General features: G+C 39.9%; 1 protein-coding gene across 1 annotated transcript in view; it reads right to left on the bottom strand.

Annotated features, from left to right (window-relative positions):
* Positions 1-20,385, bottom strand: part of SERGEF (secretion regulating guanine nucleotide exchange factor) — a 126,085-nt gene that overhangs the window by 84,732 nt on the left and 20,968 nt on the right. The window contains exon 9 of the mRNA XM_072337201.1: positions 9,194-9,354. Within this exon, the coding sequence (XP_072193302.1) occupies positions 9,194-9,354 (161 nt within the window). The remainder of the gene's footprint in view (positions 1-9,193; positions 9,355-20,385) is intronic.

Genomic DNA, 20,385 nt, shown 5'->3' on the forward strand with positions numbered 1-20,385 from the left:
TAGCATGGCAACAAAGAGAAGCAATATGGGTTCCTTGCAGCTTCTAGATGCAGTTGGGCTTACTGCAGACTTGGCTAATAAAAAAGTTTTGCTTAGTCACCTAAAACCACTGGTGCATTCCTCCTGCTCTTCCAGGCTCAGGCAGTTTGCCCTGCTATCACTGGCAACATGTTCAAGGTGCTGGTCTTCAAATTTTCACTTATCTCCATCCAGCAATGCAAGGCTTGAAGTGACTTACAAAGACAGGAGAGAAGCATTCGGGGATTTTTCTACACATAGCAGAGCTCACACTATGAGCAAGACGTGTAGAATACAATTATTGACCACCTTAAGCCTTCTATTCATTTCAGTGATCTGCCTGTGGGGAGCAGGGGAAATGTGCTGCTACACTGCCAGAGGAAGGAAAAGATTATTTAAAGATCAGGCAGGTCTGCTCTAAAACTCAGCTGAAAAGTCTGACACTGATCCAGGGCAAACAAAGCCCCGCTGCAGCTCACCTTGAGGTACTGCCCTTGGCTATAAAACGGATGAGTGAGGAAAAAGGAAAAAGCACACCTTTAAGTTTCTGCAGAATGAGTTCCTTCTCTCATCCAAAACAGTGCAAAGGAAGGAGGATGCACAGAGTATAGGAAATGTGGCTCTGAGAATTTTGAAGCGCCAAGCATCCCCGCTTACCTGCAGTTTTAGCTCTACTTTTCCCAAAACTTTTTCCAAAATAATGCACTGAAGTATCAAAAGGTTTATGACCAGACACATTTTTACAAACACAAAACAGCTGTGTCTGCAGCCCATCTCTCCCAGGTGCTGGGCCCAGCACTATGACAAATGGGAGCTGTGTGCCAAGCTTGTTCAGGTGCTGCACCAGATGGCTCTCAGTAGGTCTGAACAGGAACAACAACTCTCCTGGGCAAGAGAGCAAGAGAAAGGCTCAGTGGAAGGCACTCAGAAACAAAACATCTCACAGGAAGCATCAGCTAAGGCCTATGTAATGACTGTGGTCCTGCACCAGAGATCTTTGCTACAACAGTTACGAGCTATAGCAAATTACCTGAATTGCTGAGAGGTGCAACTCAGATAAATGGAACACAACCATGGGTTTTCTTACACCACTTCTCTAAAATCAAGGTATTTCTCTTCAACTACACTTCAACTAAATTGTATTTAACAACACGAGCCAAAACTTGTATTTTTACTACTTCTGACATCTGTCTTACTAGGAATTTAATTAAAAATAACTGAACGGCATTAAAATAGTCAGATACAACATCCAATCTGGGATTCACAGATTCATGTTTTAGCTCAAACGTAACAGGAAGTTAACAACACCATTTCAATTGTTTTAATGCTTCTGAATCATTTTCTCCCTGAACATCAGCCAACACACAGCACTGAATACAGAAGAAAATAAGCAAGAAAGACAGATGGATCCAAGCCTGAGTTGTTTGGTGTATCATACATTTCTCTCAGCAAGTGTATCAACATACAAGTGCACCACAACAAATCACATCTATCCAATGTGAATAACAGGTCTTAAGAACCCAGTCCTGATTTCTCAAACTATCACAATTGAGTGCTCAGTTCAGAAATGACAGAAGAAGAGAAAGGAAACCGTTCCTCTCTCAGTCAGTTCAAAGAGAAAGCTGACACAGTCTCTTTTCTCTTAAAGATTAAAAGACATGGAACTCACACCACATCCCATTTCATGTTTCATGGGAAGTTTTACACCTAATCACATAAGTACACATATCATTCTACACGTACCTACATTTTTATTATCAGCTCTGCGTAGCAGAGATCCCAGAAACAAATACTACGTAGAATAAACAGTATGAAATTGGAAGAACTATTAGAGATGCACAAAGAAACTCAAAAAGTGATGGCCATCACAGGTCTCCATTTTCTTCTTTAAGGTTACTACTATTTTCACATGATACAATAAGCCTAAGATTTTGCATCCTTACAAAACAGAATTAAGAATAAAAAACACAGCAGATGTCATGAAACTGCAAAAAAAAAAGGAGATTGTGAATTTTTGTTTTATGAAGACTAAGAACATCCCCTCCCACCACAACCCACATCACTTGCATTCCCAATGAAAACATCAGATTCACTTAGAAGCAGAAATCAATCTTCACGCTCTTAAGAAACTGGCGTGCGCTTTCAAAATAATCCTTTCAAATATGACAAAGTTTGAATTTTCCAAAGACAAGTTGACAACTACGAGCTCAAAATCAGATCGTAGCTAAGACTTAAGCTCCTACATCCCCATATTACTGCTGGAAATAAGAATTATTTTAATCAGTGTTCTCTTAGTCCAGCAACCCACTAAGGAACGTGAAACAAAGGGTAGGATCAAAAGACTTCTTAAGATGTGAAGAACCAGTTCTTCACAGCAATCAACCCAGACCACTCCAGGTGAAAAGACAGCCTTTTGCCAATTCCTTTAAATACCAGATTTGAGAAACAGATTTGCCTCATAAATCCACAGCAGAATCCCTCACATGTGATATATTGTACTAAGGCAGGCTGTTTCAGATCAACTCTTATCATCAGCTACCAATGATTCAGTGCATGAAACCCAGCAGTGAATGTGGGAAGTTACTGTAATGCCTCCCAGATGAGTTTAGAAACACTTTTACTGCATAAATTTAAGGTGCAGAAGTCTAACACTGAGTAGGTCAGGGCCTGAAACACCTTCACTAGTTATGGATGTACGTTGAATTGCAAATTGGATCAGAATTTGAAGAAGTGGATTTTGAACAGTTTTACCATATTTGACAACAGTGGAAGATGTCAAAATGAGAAGCACTTGTCTCCAGCAAACACATCCATTTCACTTATATTTCTCATACAGTTAACTTTCAGTAAGTTGTGAGAAGTCACTGGTCAAATGTCTAAATTGCTGAACTTACCACACCAACACTATTACTTCCCTGCTGGAGAAAGGATGACAGCAGGGCCTAGAGGCTCATGTAGAGCCACAGACATTACTAGAGTTCAACAGGTTCATATGGAGTCAGGTGAGGAACTTCTGCAGCAGCAGCAGTCAGCTCAGCAAACCAATCCAGTGAGCAGAACAGAAAGCCACAGGAGTGACATGCCCCAGAGGAAAAGCAACCTACCAACCAACACGGTTTGATGGCAAAGAAGAAATACATTTAACCAAGAACTGAAACATACAGAATAATTAAAAGCCTTGTGATGCTTTCTATTCGGTTTCTGTTCTTATTTGCTCTGAAAATAGTGCCAAGTTCTCTTTGCTGTTCCCAGAAGCCATGAAAGTGTGTTCAGATCAGGGTTGTTTGTCTTTTTTTTCTTGGTAATACTAACCCAATTATCTTCTAAGTTTCATATATTTGCTCTAAGAAAGGGTACTCCATTTTTCCATTTTAAGTCCATTACCACAGTGAGTAATGTAACTTTGAAAAGACAAAGATGCCTTCATCAGTTCTTTATAGAGGTTAAGTCGCGCGAAGAAAAAAGGCAGGGGGAAAAAAGATCAATTCACTGTTCATTATTTCTGGAATTTACTTTTGATGGTTTAAGTCAGAAAGGCCTTTCCTGAAACTACTGAAGAAAAAGAGTTTTCCTCCACACAAAGAAAATAAAAGTGCCACAAGAAATTAAAATAGGAGAGTGAACAGGAAAGACGTGAAGGGCATAAGATTCAGCAATTAAAAATATATCCTATCCTTCCACCTGTACAAAAGGCAAAGTTATAAGCACTCGTTGTGTCATACACAAAAGCAATAAGGGAATTGCATTGTTATGTACATTTACAACATATCTTGTCATAGCAACCAATCAAATAGTTCTGACTTAAAGTGGCTGAATTCTGTTAGACAAAATTTATTACATGGCTTTCAATCTCCATCGAAGTCTGGCAGAGCCAAGCTTTTTTTTCTTTCTTCTTCCAATAGAAATAAACCAAAGATTCAGGTTTCCAAGGTTTTGAGTGACTTCATACTTCCAAAATGTGAAACTGACAGCAGAAGCTGCAGGTAAACCTTGGCAGCTTAAATAAGATGGAGAAAAAGGAATTCCACTGAAGGAAGTGTAGGTAGGACCTGGCTAGCTAATGCTTGTTCATCTAACACTTCAGAACATAAATACTGTGGCAAATATTCTGTAAACAAACATACCGTAAGAACTCCTCGCAAGCTCCCTAAACTGTTGTTGCCAAGAAGGGATCATTCCTATTAGCTATACACCTGGAGACTGAAGGACAGATGGGATTTGGAGCTGGAGTGATAAAGCACCAAAGGTGGCATTATCAGATACATATCACCAAGGAACTATCTCTTTTTTATTCCTGGATGATAAAAGTTTCGCTTTAGAGTTTTTATTTGTTTCTTCTGTGATAGACTACCCTCCAAGGCATCAGCAACAGGAGCACAGGTCTTAGCAATCTTTGCTGCTATCTGATTACATGCCACAGTCACTGAGTTTAGTGAGACCTCTGCAATCAGCTGCCAGGAGACCAAGAACAAACCCTTCAGCATGTTTTAAAGCAGGAGACACTTTACCACTTCTGTCCTCACGAGATTAGAGGCATCATTTTTGCTTTCACTTCTCCCTCCTCTCACTAACAAGCTTTACTCATTGACTGCTGGGGAAGAGGCATGGGTGATATTAAACTCTAACAGCAAGCACTGAGTTCAGACATAGCTCCTACATTTGACAACTTCAGTTTCAATTAGAAGTGAGGCAAAGGAGATGAAGCACCAGATGAGAGGACAGACAGATACCTGCCATTTAGCAGACTGCCTAGTGAATTCAGTGTCTGGAATTTACAGTGTGCCAAGGTACTGACATGGCATAGCAACAGCTGTAAGCATTACAGCAGAAACATGAGCTTCTCCCTCTTCTGAACACTCCCTTGAGCAATAGCATTACAGCAGCTTACAGCATAAGCACAAAGGCCAGCAAGACCAGCAGGGCTCACAGCTTCAATGTCACAATGATAAGCAAAAGCTGCAAACATCAGATAAATGGAAAGCAAAGCCATCACCAGTATGACCCAAGCTCAAATCAAATCTCAAATCCTGAAATTAAAAGCAGGGAGAAACAGCCTGCAGGCTGGCCAGAACAGCATTGCCTCAGTGAGGTTATGGCCCCACAGTGACAAGTGACTTGGCACAGCCCTGAGGAACAAGCCAAGGAACAAGCAGTGTCACAGCCACCAGGACCCACCTCACCTCAGCCATTTGTTGCATACTAGCTGGAAGCCCAGCACTGCCCTGCGCATTTTCCAGCTATGTAATACACACAACCCAGCAAGGATAAACTTCTATGAAGTAACACTTGGTTTTTGTTTTTTTATTGTTGTTGGCTTTTATTTTGTGGGATTTCTTTAAAACAAAAACAAAAACAAAACAAAAACAAGGCAAAATAAAAGAACTAGTGAAATCACTTCTATTAACACAAAAGAGTAAACAGAGCACTCCATCGAACTCCTAAGAGTAATAATACCTTTTGAGTAGGTTGGTTTACGTTGCTGTTTTTATGAAAAGGTTCCTCTGTTACGGAACCTACCAGCAATTCATCAATGCAACAGAGAAAGAAAACAGAAATGTTAGTATTTACACCCAGAAGGTTTTTGACCTGAAGTTCTGGGGTCAGGCGGGTAAAACAGAACTCATCTAACCCCCAAAAAGCATTTTTATATTATTTTTCTATCCTTAAAAGGAGATACAGATGAGATTTCTTTGCAGAGAATGCTGCAAATTGATAGCTTTGTTCCAGTTCACTACAGTTTCTTATCGATTTTCTCTCGTTTGAGCCTGCATTGATTTGTTAATCCCTTCTCTGTAACAGTTCTAATGACAAATTGAGAATGAAAAACTGCATGCTTCAGGGCCTTTTCCACCAACCTCTTGCTTCAAACCATAATTTCACATAGATTTGGAAAACATCCATACCCTGGGTCAGACCTGACTTACCTCACACTAAGATAATCTTTACACTGCAGCTTTTCCACTTAGGCTTCTCACAGACAGACAAGGCAGCAACTGAAAGAACCCTAGCAAGGCAGAAGAGGACTTTGCATTTAGGACAGCCCCCTTCCAGGGCTGTTGCTCACACAGGCTTTGTCATAAAACTGACTAGATTTTTTGAAGCAATTTTGCACCACAAAACCACAGCAGGGTCAGCAGAAGCAAGGCAGGTACAGGCTGCCACACATCAGTGGCTTATTTTTGTTCCCTGACACAACTGGCCCCCCTTCATTCATCACTGCCGAGAGTCAGGCTTGGTGACTGTGAAACAGAAGAGGGAATTAAGCCCAAGAACTCAGGCATCCAAAAATGACAATGATACAAGTTTTTGTAGTTTCTTAACTGAAATTGGAGATTTCAGTCCTCAGCTGTAATCTAGCACAGCTTTCTTTAATTACAGAAAGGGTATAATGAGAGCACGGCTGCATATGAACTGTGCTGCATTTCCAAAATGACTGTAGACTTCCCTTCCATCCAATTTAGTGAGAAATATTCAGCACTGCACAATGATTTCTTCTCATTTGTTTACTGCTGCAGCAAATGCTTGCTGCAACGTGAACGACATGCTGAACATACCCCAAACAGTAAAATGATAGCTATTAAAACCAAAAATATCAAATTGGCCTGGAAAAGCATTTTGACAAGGAGGAAACATTAAGCCAGGTCTTTGTACCATTTGCTAAATACAGAGGCTCATCATATTTCAGGCCATTTGTATTTAATTGTCCTTTCATCTGAAGAGCAGTGGCTGTGAATGCACATCAGGCAGCAGATGAGTCAGATGTTCTGAAGAGGTCCAATCAAGGACGCCCCACAACATAAGAGCACCGCATGCATAATGTCTCACACAACTGACTTCTGCTACAGCCCCAAGTTTCTTTTCAGTGTCTCATCCTATTCCCTGGCGGTGGTGCACAAAAGCACTGAGAGAAAAACAAAAATAGGTTCACAGTCTCTTATTTCAGGAAGTTTAAACGCAGGAGACTACAGGAACCTGATGTAGGTTCACACTTAAAGTTGATTAGCAGACAAATCATCTTAAGTACAGCCTTTTGTTCTTCCATCGTTTCAGATGAAAAACAAACAAACAGAAATCCACACTTGTATTTCTCAAGGTCAATGTTTCCAAATGAATTTGCGAGACAAGTAAAAATCGCAGTGAAAATGGTTTTTCACAACACTACAAAACTTGGTTTTGGAAAGGTAGGCAGACAACAGATACAGATTACACTCATTTCCACACACAGAAGAGACTCCCCCGTCCCTGGTAAACGAATGAAGACAAGCCACAGCACAGGAGGTTACCTCAAGGACAGCACAGTAGTCTTTAACTAATGAGCCTTTTATACTTTCCTCTAATTTCTACATCAGGTTTCTCCACTTTGGTTTTAGCAGTATTAACACAAAGCTCAAAGGGAATCAGTGGACCAAAACTTGGTTCAAAATTTGGTTCAATCATTAAAAATGATAAATAAAAATTGTCTGTGGATAAAAATCATTAGTTGTAAGCCTCAACTATTAAATCGCCCCTCTTTAATGAAGTGCAAGTTGGAGCTGATAGTTCACAGTAAGCATGGAAAAGAACTCATCCTCTGTGTTCTTTTTAACTCAGCTCAAATCAAGCCTCATCTCTGTATGATGACAGATGGAAAAAATGACAGTTTATAAGTTAAAAAAAACAAACAAAAACCACTATCTCACACACTACACAGTATATACACTGCAACCTAACACAATTTTAAGTATAAATTCTTACTCTGGCATTATTTTGTAACCTTGAAGTGAAGTGATTTAGACTCTTATCTGTTTTTTCCTTTTCCCATCAATGCAGCTCCTCTCAGCGTACAAATGATGCTAGCTCTTGATCACACTCTTCTTAAATCATCTTCATGCTGTTAGCGCTGCAAAGAATGATGCCTGCTCCAGAACACTGCCATTGCTAATCACTCAAATCAAGTCTCTCACAGGTCTATAAGGAGGAACAGCGCTGAGGGCAGCAGAATGAAGATGAGATGTTGTTTTTACTCTTTCTTTTCAAAGAATGTTTCTGATTGCATCTCCTTCCTTCACCTTCATGGATCACTCGCCCTGCCAAGCAAGTTCCCTTTCAAAAACTACAGCTGCCATGGCTTTGTGTTGTACAAGAGATGAGAGAACTACTTCAAGCACTGCCCAAAGAACAAACGAAAAGCGGCACAAAACAAGTTTATCAGTGGTGTTCTCTATAGATACCCAATAACAAAAGCAAGGATGCCATTGTCAAAATTAGTTATACTGCTGTTGGAGACTCAGTGGAGTCAACAGCAACCAAACAAATTATTTGTCAGTGCAGTATCCTATGCTCTAAGGTTCCATGTCTCATCTGAATGCACACATCTGCAGAACAGTAATGATGGGACAGGGCTGAGGCAGAGCTGCAGTACATTCATTACAGCTGAAGACCTTAACCTGTATTTACTCCTTGCATTTTACTGCCTCAGGGACCTGCACCCTGACTCCCACTAAGCCAATTGCAGCACACTTGTAGTAGCAATGGCAACGGGAGGACAGTTGGACTAGATGACCTTGTAGGTCCTTTCCAACCTTGTGATTCTGTGCTGCTTCTCAGACACTAACAAGCCAAGAATTTGGTTTGTAAGCAGTACAGGTTGCTGTTTTGTCAGACTTTGGCAAACAACTTTGAGTTCTTATATAACATTATCTTTCCCACCATCTTTGTGGTTGTGAATGTTCTCATCTTAGTCATAAAATAAGAAACCCTCCAATACAACTCAAGGATGTCAAGAAGAACAGGAGTCTTCATAATTGTGTAGTCAACCAGAGACAGAAGCTGCAACATTATTTATCAGCTAGAGAACAGCCTTTGGCTAAACTGTTACGGAGGGCTTCAGCAAGAAGCAGTGCAACATCTGGGCAAGGTCCCACCCATCTGTGAGACTTCATCAAAGCTGCAACTATCTCCAGTACGCACTTACATCTGAAAGAACTTGGCATCTGATTCAAACAAGAGAAAATCAGCTTCTTAATGCAAAAGCCTTTTATGAAATTTGAAGTAATTGAATCATTAACTTCCGAGCTTACAGGAAGAGCAACAAGGGCTTGTGCTGCAGCATTTGAAAGGTTTCTATTAGGAAATTGTTCTGATTATCTTAATGCACCCCAGAAAAACCTGGAATAAATGGTAATTTCTTCATTACCTGAGATGCTCCATTCAGGCAAGACAAGGAAATAGGAATGTTACAAAACAGCTTCAAGGACTGTTCAGATGCTGTGCACGTCTCCTGCCCATCAGGAACTACTGCATGTCTTCCAAGCTGTCCATAGTCTGCTCTGCCCCAGGTGAATACCTTCCCAGTTTCTAAAAACAAAGCACATTTGAAGATTACTTACTCACTAGGTTCCTGGAACATATGGATACCAATTCAAAACTAGAACACCACTTCCCAGTGTATCTTATATAAAGCTTCAAAAACCTAGCGAAAACTTATTTGCTTCTGGGAGCATAAGAAAAATTATATTAAAACTAAAGATGCATTGAGATGCACTTCCACACAGTTTCTGTGACTTCATTAACTTTCCAGCAGAATGCCATCTGTGTGGTGGCCTGGGCTGTAATTGAAACCACCTCAGTAAAGCTGCTTAACTTGTATATACTGCATGCAATACACATAATTTGTTTATATAAAGGATGTTGTTTTTTATCTTAACAGAAGCACACACAAAACAGCTGTATTTGAAACACAAAAGATTCTTTACTATTATCAGTATTTGCCACAGAAATATCCATCCCATGTCCTGTATTTAACATATGGTTTGTTTTCTTGATAGAAGTCAGGATACCTTCTGTCACAACTCATGCTAGCAAAGTTATAGCCCTCAGGGCAGCAGCTGATGAGTGAGGAACACCACCATGGTCATCATTAAGCATTCCAAATACAACAGTTTGTTCTCACATGAATCACACTTTTACCAAGACAGTTTTAAATGAAATCAGCAGTGTTTGGATCATCCTTCTCACCACGCTATAAGGGGTTCACTGTTGCAGAACCGACACCCCAAAGTCCATCCTACGAAACGAATAACATTCAGAAAGTAATGCTTTCTGCCTCCCATTCCCATTTTGAAAGAACATGCTAGGTGCAAGCTTTTTTTTCTTAATGACATAACTACATTTCTGCCCTTTTTCAAGGAAGTCATTGAAAGCTCTCCCTTCAGGGCTTCCAATTCTAGAAGTTACATACACGCAATATAAACAATATGCTCTTAAGTGGGTTTTTACTAGAAGCAGCAATCCCATTACAGCCCAGAAGGAAGCCTGCAGTGACCCTGAGTTCCACGTGCGCTTCAGTCAAGCCTCAAACTTATCTAGAGAACTGGACTCCTGTGAAATCTGCGAGAAGTCAAGCAAAGCAGCTCTGACACTCACCTCTACCCTTGCCTTTCAGTGAAGACATATATCCCACAAAGCTAAGGGTTTCCTTAACATGCCATAACACAAACCTCAGGAAACCTGAACACCTTTTTCTTTTGGGTGCTGCTATACTGTCTCAGAGAGAACTTAGCTAGGCACTACTGGTTTGGGGCATTTAAGCCAGTAATGCATTTCAAACTGGAAATCTCTGACATTAGTAGAAATGTACACGAAGTATATCCATCTTCCTTGGAAATCTGCTGTAGTGGTATCTTTCACTCAGATCTTTCAAACAGTTTTTGGAATTCATTCTCTCAGTTCACTGATAACGCTTTCCTTGAAATAATTAAGGGACAAAATTAGTTGTCCTTTTCTTTCAAGGACAATAAGATATTTTGCCTTTGGAGCTCTCCAGCACTTAGGCAGAAGCTGAAACCAATCACACACTCCTTTCAATCCGAGAGAGATCTTTTAATACACAGGCTTTGTTTTGTTAGGTTAAAGCACTAGAAGGTTTCATTAATAGAATACCAGTATGCTTTAAAACTTGGAGGAAGTAGTTTGTAGCTTAAAAAAATGTATATTCTTGTTTTGTGGGTACTATATTTACTTTACAGTTTGTATGGATCTCTGCTAAAAATGTCTGCAGCTGAAAAAAATGCTGCAGGAAAGCTCCTGTGACAATATGTTCTGCAGCAAACCTAAATGTAGATTGAGTCTCAGACTTCGATATCACACCAGATTACTGCACCTATGAAGAAGTCTGTGAGCAGACTAGAAATGTGCAGGCAGGCTGCTCTACTTTGTATCAACTCCAGGAACTCAAGCTGAATTTTAGGGAGGATCAAGCTTAATTTTAGGGAGGATAAAGCCAGAATTTTCCTAGCATTTACTTGGATCGTTAACATGCCACAGGCTCTCAAACCCTACCCAGATATTGCTGCATTGACCTCAAGGACTGTAATTCAACTTAAAGCGTTTCAACCCTCAGAAGCCAAACACATCAAGTGCAAGAGAGACAGATGCCAGCAACGCACAAGGCCTCCAGAAAGGCAAGCAGGGTATGTGATGACATACCCAGATCCTCCCAGCCCAATGATAGCACTACCACAGACACACAATCCTGTGCTTCACCTGGACCCAGACACTCAGAGAAGCCCCAACCACTCAGGTAACAGCAAGGATCTCGGGCATCCTCACGTTAGAGCACTGCTCTACCTTGTCTAAATTCCTGCTTACTGCTGATGTTCATGGATTCAGATGAAGGCAACCTAAAAATCCTAACCAGTTACTCACTGAGAAAACTATTTTCCAGCCCTGTAGGTGATCAGTCAATACCATCTATCTAACTACAGCTGCCATCATCTGTTTGTTGTGTTTGTACCAGCAATGAAGACTGGAAAAATTGGTCTTTTTTTTTTTTTTTTTCCTTCCACTATACTTTTACATACTGGTGCCCTTCAGGTTTACAGCTGTTCTATCATTGGATCAATTTTTGAGGCACTACATTAAATTCTCAAACAAGTTGAAATATAAATAACAGGCCTGGAAACAGTACAATCCTTGTGGTTTTACTCCTCCACAACCTTACAGTGGCTTTGAAGTGCGCTCATTCTTATTATTGCAAATTATTTCAGCAAATTTATTGGAAATAAAGGACATAAGTATATCAGAAGGATTGAAAACAGACAGTGATAGGGCTTAGCTACAGCAAAACACCTCCAATGCCCAGATTCTGTTACCCTAACTGGACAAGCAGCATAGAAATACTTACACATTCAACACCAAACAGCCTTTAGGAGTCTCACTGTTGAGAAGCAGAAACAACTAATTTCACTTTTTTCCATTTTGCAACTAAGGGAAACATGTTTCAGGTGCTTATTAGTTGGCAAACATGGAGAATATCAACTGAAATTTTAAACCAAGTAGTTTTTTATTTGTTTTAAGAAAAGCTTAAAAGTTGGACCAAAAAGCCAACTCCTCCTTTAGGTCTCATGAACTCCAAAATACCTTTTCTATGAGATAACCTAACAGAAGCTGATTTAGAAGTGCCTCCTATCTGAAATACTGATTACATTTTTAACAAACAGACCAACAACAAAAAAATTCAGTCAGAAGTGGAAATTTCAGTCTGAGGCAAACAGCAATGAATGGAAAATTCCAGTCAAGAAGGTCAAAGTCTTCTCAAAATCCTAAGCGAAAGTAAGCATTGAGTTATGACAGAAAGTGTTAAGCAACTGTAATGAGAGGTATTGGTACTGTGCAGCTTATTATATAGATGGTATTTTAAAACGTTCTAAGAATATTTGAGAAAGACATTAGTCATACAGAGTAAGGAGGCTGCAGGATGAATTACTTAAGAATGAAGGGTGATATAACAAGGAATGTTGGTCTAATATTAGAATAGAACAGATTTTAATTAGAAGTTGAGAAAACATACACAGCGATGAGTCAACTGGACAGCGTACATCAACCATGGAAATGGCTGAGGCATCAGAAAAAGGTATTTTGTATCAGACTCTATACAGTAAAAGAGCATAACAGGTAAGAGGTATTTCTACAGCTTGTGTGAAAGACGCATACTACACTGGCAGTTCTTTTAAGATACTAGTGATGCTTCCTAAGACCTTGATCTTGCCATGTTCTGAGCACATGGGCCCCGATTACAAAAGGCTTTTTAAATCCTCAACAGTGAACATCAGCATCATCCCAGCAGACATTATCAGAACTCTTTTTTTTCCACAAGCAACTCATAGAATCATTAAGATTGGAAAAGACCTCTTCGGATCATCCAGTCCAACCAAACACCTACCACCAATATTGCCCACTAGATCATGCTCCTAAGTATGACATCTACCCTTTAACACCTTCAAGGATAATGACTTCAAAACTCCGCTGGGCAGCTTGTTTCAAAGCTTGACCACTCTTTTTGAGAAGAAATTCTTCCAAACATCCAATCTGAATCTCCTCTGGTGCAATTTGAGGCCACTCCCTCTAGTCCTATTGCTGTTACCTGGGAGAAGAGATCAAACACCACCTTGCCACAGCCTCCCTTCACCAGTTTCACTGCCCTTCTCTGGAATCACTCCAGAGCCCTGATGTCTTTCTGGCAGCAAGGAGCTCAAAAAAGAACATAGCACTCAAGTTGTAGCCTCACCAGGGCTCAGTACAGAGGGATGACCACCTCCCTGCTCCTGCTGGCAGCACTATTTGATACAAGCCACGATGCCACTGACCTTCTTGGCCACCTGCACACACCTCTGTTCAGCCAAGATTCAACCAACACCCCCAAGTCCTTTTCCTCCATGCAGCTTTCCAGTTATTCTGCCCCAAGCCTGCTGCATTGCATCTGGTGGTTGTGATTAAAGTGCAGGACCCGACACTTGGTATAGAATTTCATCCCACTGGCCTCACAGTGAAGGTATGATAGTATTCAATGGAAATTCAGCATCAGAAAGACTCCTCTGTGTTTTCCTCAGTTCACCCTTCTATCCTAATGCTACCACAAAGCATACACAATCACAAATGGCCTCAAGATTACAAATTTACAACACTCAGAATTCTGCAAATCCAGCAACGTTGCGTACAGCACCTCTAGTTGCTTCTTGTCTGGCACTGTGGCTCTTACTGCACTTTATGGTGCTGCTGAGGCTGCAGAGCGCATTATCTTGCACCTTCTTAGTCAATCTACTCAACCACGTAAATATTTGGTGAAAAAATATCTATTTGGAAAAAGCCTTTTAGTTTTAGAAACAGCTTAGTTTCACTGTTAAACAGCAGGCGTACAGGCACATTAAAATTTACTTCTTTTCACACAGATTCAGATTAATCTTTCCATCAATTTTTCTCTTTTAAGATGATCCCATGATTGCACTAGCATTATCTCCTTGAAGCTTCTCTTCAGTATGCAGACAAGCTTTGAACTATCATAAATACAAGATGAAAGAGTCCATCTAGGCTATCTCAAGTCACGGTTACATTAACCATTACTTCTCAAATGAAGTCTGGATATCCATGCTGAATGTTTAATCTCATTCAGATCTGAAATAGGATCTTTCATATTAAATTCCTAATGACTGCTTTCATGTGAGAATTCAGTGGCGTGTCTTCAAAACTGGCATTTACAGGCTGTCTTTGACTTCCCCCTGCTCCACAGAAAGCAAGCCAACCCCTGTCCCAAAGTTACACACCTCTGCTGTCCTTTGGGACAACCATTTATGCCCTCCAACCATTGTGACAAACATTCTGGTTTCAGCAGCTGGAAGCCTGGAAATACTACTGTACCTACAATGCTGTACTGTGCAAGGTTCTGGTACAATGCAGGATTAGCTGCTCTGACAAAGGTTTCAATGGCCCCTTTACTCTCTTACACAAGAGTCCAGTACAACAGAGCTGCCCAGACCCATTAACACATCTTTCTATATGACCTCCATAGAGCCTAACACATCTTTCTATATGACCTCCATAGAGCCTAACATCTTTCTATATGACCTCCATAGAGCCTTTGTATCTTTACATAATAATCTATTTTGTTGGTTTTTTTGTTTTGTTTTGTTTTCCTGTTTTAATTTAAAGCAGCTATTAAAAACACCACTAAAGCACTAATCTATACATGATGCTGAGGTCATGCCTCTTCTGTGTCAGAAAAATCCAACAGAAAAGGAAAAACACTCCAAGAGTTGTCAGCAATAGAAACCTCCAGATAGGTCAATTGCCAGTTTCAGCCTTCTGCAGTCATGGGCAGAACATGCTTCTAGTTCAGAAGAGTCCATGGCTCTCAACATGAAGCATCTCAAGTAGGCTTCCAGGTTTGCAAGCAACCTATAAGTAGGATTAAAACTGCAATGAGAGGCCAACAAACCACACACGCCACAGGAAGAGATCTATAAAAGTATCATCAGTGTTCCTGCAGCAGCTATAGATATATCAAACATTTATGTGCTTTAAGAAGGCCAAAAACTGCTGCCATTCTCAGCTACATCAGATATCCCCAAGTCTGGTGACCAATCAAAACATGTGTGAGAGCAAAACAAAAAAGGCATTTAATGGGTTTCACACCATTAGAACCAGTGGCTCACCCAGCAAACAAATGGCTTCTTTTTGTGACCCGTCCTTATTGCCCAAAATACTCATAAAAATTAAGAGGAAACAGAAAAAATCAGACAAGACTATTATGCTTTTATGAAAGAAAATTCCAACAGCCAGGTATATATGCTACAATACACGACATGGATATAAACATCTACAGCATAAGAAAATAGCATCCAGCTGCTTTCAGAACCTCCTGGAAATATCAAAATTCTGTGTGAGATTGATACTCTATATGATGAGCTAGACGTAACTCACAGTTTCACATGGCATGCTAAGTTTGCCAACAGATCTACGTTCATCAGGACTACCGACACCTTTAAGAACATAAACTGCTTTGATTTTCATTCATTAAAAAGATAGGGAAGCTTTCCCTTTTTAGCTTCCATAATTACAACAAGTTATCTATTAAGATGGGCAACATTTAGTTAATGTGATTATTCACATACTTAATTGCATGCCTCACTGCTTTGAAAAACTGGAAAAAAATATCTTTCAAGTATGAAATATTCCAAGATGCTCCAGATACCCCCTAAGTCTTGCCTCTGGATCTGTGCTTTAGGTGGGATAAAGGCTGTTTTGCTTTTAGAGAAACTAAAGACATGAAATATTGCATATGAATATGAAAAAATACAACATGAAATTTAGTAGATCTCAAAATTACGTACATGTAGTTGATATTAAGCAGATATATGATCCCGGTTCAAAGAAGAAGGAGAGGCCATCTATTACCACACCAGGTCCATGCAATCATGAACCAAAGCAAAGGAAGTGGGGTTGGGGGTGGGGAAGGTGTTGGAGCACTTTTCCCACTTTGCATTCATCTGCAAGATGAGAAAATTCCCTTCTCATTTCTCTCCACTCATGATTAGAGTCATGACTGCCTCACCAGCTGTGCCTCTGGCTCATTTTAAATTCAAACTACGATGCATATCTCACTTTTAGACTTTTAATAGCAATGCCTTAAAATGCAGATTGCTGGCTAAATTTAGTTACATGATTAAAAACAAATCTAACTCATCTCTACCCAGCAAACAGATCTGCTGCATTCAAGGTTCAATAAAGGACTTAACTCTTCATCTAAACACAAAGCCCAAACAAAATGAAGAAAAAACAAAAAAGAAAAATCAAAGCACAGTTTAGCACCATCTCTAAAAAAGCAAGATGCATAAAACATTAACCAGCTAAGGAAAACTATCTGCAAATGCATCATAGTATGCCATAGGGTTTTTGTTCTGTACTTCTGCAAATAAATTCAGCACTGTGCTACTACAGCAGTATGAGTCATACACTTTTACTGACGTTCTATATTTATACCTCCATGCACTTCTGCACTGTTATATGCTTTCTTGCACACAGGCCTCCTTAACCTGGAATCTCCTTGCTGCTGCAGTCCTGCATCTCTTCTCCTAACGTGTCATAGAAAACTGAATAGGTATTTCTTCCTGAAGATGTTCAATTATTTCTGGACACCACTTTGAAAAACACAGTGCAAATGGTTTTACTCATTCACAGGGATTTTCTTGAGTCTTATTTCCTGCTTACTCTCTGTAAGTGGACTGCTCAGACATTTATCACCTTACAGGTACAGTCCACGTCTTATTTCACTAGATTTCACATGGTACTGTGCTACAGTGTTACTCAGACATTACAAAATGCAGCACAGCCATCTTTGCAATGCCATTTTATAAGAAGCATTACCTAATTTACAACTCTGCCTTATTTGGAGAACCCACATCATCCTGCTCCTCTCAATATCCCACTACCATCTGAGTCTATCTAAGAAAGAACAGACATCTGTCTGAACGAGATCAACAAAGCAAAGGCAATTAAGTCCCAAGTGCTAATATTTACCTCGTCAAAAAACTCAAGGGCATGCCATGGAGAGACGCACACAGAAACATCACAAAAAAAAACCCAGAATGGCAATCTGCAGACACAGCAGGCATTCTTCACATTGCTCACTCCATACACTCCCAAGAACAAATACTCGCAAATTTTGCACATAGATTTGATTATATAACAACCCTCAGACACGCATGATTCTGTAGTGTTAGAATAGTCAGAATATCTACAAAGAAATAGATACCATTATGAAAACAGTGTTAAATGACCAAGCCTGCACACTCCTAAGGGGTTTTAACCTTCTCAACCGCTCCCAGATGCAGCTGAGGTTGATATGCAGTGGAATTCAACCCTAATTGTGTGTCTTCTTAAGAAAATAATTTAAAAATAAAAAACAAAAAGCACACAAGAAACCAGAACAGTATCACAAAGCCAACAATAGCACCTTCAGAGTCTCCCAAGAGATCACCCAGCTAGCTCAGAGTCAGAATCATTAGAACAGCAACCACTAAGACAGAGTGGGCTGCTCACTTCAAGTAGTGAGCAGCTGTAACTGCAGCACTGTCTCTGACAGGAGGAACAAAACAGTCTAAAAACGGATGGCAAGCAGAATTTGTGTCCTTTGAAGTCAAGTGACAAATCATGAGCAATAAGGTGATCTATTCTTTCCAAAATACTATCCCCATTTTTTCCCCACTCACAAGAGAAAAAGAGTTTAAGAGCACAGAAAAAAAAATAAAAACCAAACAGGTTCAGCCCTAATTTATGTGTGGTCAAGGAGACTGCAAGGAGAGACGGGACAAAGGCGTAAACAGCTTCATAATGATGCAAGTATTTAAATACTATTTATGCCCCTAAAAATCTCTATCACCTACCAGAATGTACAATCCACCTGCAGTATCCTTTAACTCACACGTTCTTGTTGCAGCTCAGACCTCTAACTCTACATGATTCATATGTTAAGAGACTGTCGATGAGATGTATCCAACATCCCCAAGCCATAAGACACAGAGCAGAAGAGAAAGAAGGGGAACAATACTAGTGATGCTTAATTTGGATACCTACATAATCTGTGATTGTTTGCAATGCCAGCATATCTATGCATAAAGATGTAAGAACTGACAAGCTGTGCCGCCATTAACAAGAGAGCTGTATGTCTGAATGCAAGAGGGGAGAAATAACCTAACGTGCCTCCTCAGGAACACAAAAGGAACAACAATGAAAATAAAAGCATCAAAAAGCTCTTGGCTCTTTGTGGCCTTCTTTTCTCTGACATTAGAAAGGATGTTGATTGAAAGAAGCAGTACCGTCACATTCACGCTTCAGAGAACGCAATGAGATTGGACAGCTTTTAATGACACCATGAGTTCTCTCCTGCCCTAAAGCAGGTGGCCAGGTGGGGAAGAGTCATTGCTTTGCTTTGAAGTGAAAAGCTCAAATAAATAAATAAAAATATAAATAAAAATAAGTCACTCTGAAAGCCATTTTACATGTCAAATTTGTGCCTACACAGGATTAGCTCACTGCAGGGACTTGAATCCCAAGGGCATAGGGTGACCTGATTTGGATGAACATTGCTCCAGCACAGCTCTGGTGGATTAGAAAGTTTTTAAATAACTACCCTAGATTCTTAAGTTGGACACATCAGCAGTTTGTTACAGATTTCAACTATCAGTTCCTGCCTGTTTTTATGCCCACAGTGGTTTGGGCTCATTTGGTTGAGTTTTTAATCTTCAACTAAGTGAGCAAGCAAGAAGAGACAAGCACAACAGCATTTAACATCCTCCTTTGTACTGCGTGACTTGTCAAGATGATTCTTCAAAACAGATGTACAACTGGTAATCCACACTGCCACCTTTATGTCCTCCCCATAAGCTTGCCCTTCTCTTCTGGCAGCTTTTATGTCCATTTTCTTTCAAACCAACTGCTTCAGCTTCAATCAGTTGCATCACCAGCAGGCACAAGCCTGAAAGAAAACATTTATGCACAGGCAAAGTCCTACATAACAACCAACAGCTGTTAAAAAGGTCGAATTATGAAGACAGAAACATGAGAACAAAATGATTTTCAGTTTGCTTAATATTCTGGGATGCAAGAAGTAAGAAGGAGAGCATATCCCTAAAAAGTGTTTCTGTATATATTTCTACTGAATCTTTGTTACTGTAAAGTCTTGCTGTGTTTGTTTTGCTTTCTGTTTATTTAATAAAGAAAAGTAAGATTATTTCTCATGCTCATTCCAAAAAGATCTTGCAAAGCTGATAAAAAGCACTGAGCCTGAATCAACCTGTCTTTAACAAGTTTTGTACCACTTTTCTTATAATAAAGTGACATTCTGTACCTAATATCCCCCTCCCATGGTTTCTAATCTGCATGAATCAGATGCTAGTACCTTCTTAGTTTCATCCAGGTCTTTCTCCAGCCCCCAGAACAAAGGAAACTCTTCACTATTATCATTTATTCTCAGTACGTACTGTGCTCCCTATGGCACTGGACAGACAAACAAGCCCCCAAAAAAGCAGCTGGCAATAAAATGTTTTCTTCTTCCTCCAGACAGTTCCTTTATTCTCTCAGAAGATGAAGAAATTGTTAGCAGCTGATTTATAAGGCACTTGGACTGCACATTTGAAATCATGTATGTGAATCCTAAAATTCACAACTTGGATTTACGTGCTCAATTTTGAGAACAAAAACTTCAAGTCATTGTGAAGCAAAGTCTTCCACCTCTTTCTTAGCACCACTAATTACAGTGTATAGTTTCTTGTATTAGAAAGCATTCTATCGTCAATAAATTAAAACAATCAATTTACTAAACAACAATGAAGCCTACATCAGGCTGCTTGTGGTCATGACCAAGAGACAGTCATGAGGGATACAAGTAAAGTTGCTGTTTTGTCACGACCATCTTACAAAAGAAAACCAGAATAGAATGAAAGGTTCAAAAGCCTGCCATGTAATTATGAAGTAAACTACTTGGAGAAACCGAAGCCAGAGTGATACTGGTTTATAAAAGCAATGATGATAAAAGTTTTGCATGGAGGAAATCAA

Source organism: Excalfactoria chinensis, chromosome 5, assembly GCF_039878825.1.
Source record: "Excalfactoria chinensis isolate bCotChi1 chromosome 5, bCotChi1.hap2, whole genome shotgun sequence".
NCBI classification, from domain to species: Eukaryota; Metazoa; Chordata; class Aves; order Galliformes; family Phasianidae; genus Excalfactoria; species Excalfactoria chinensis.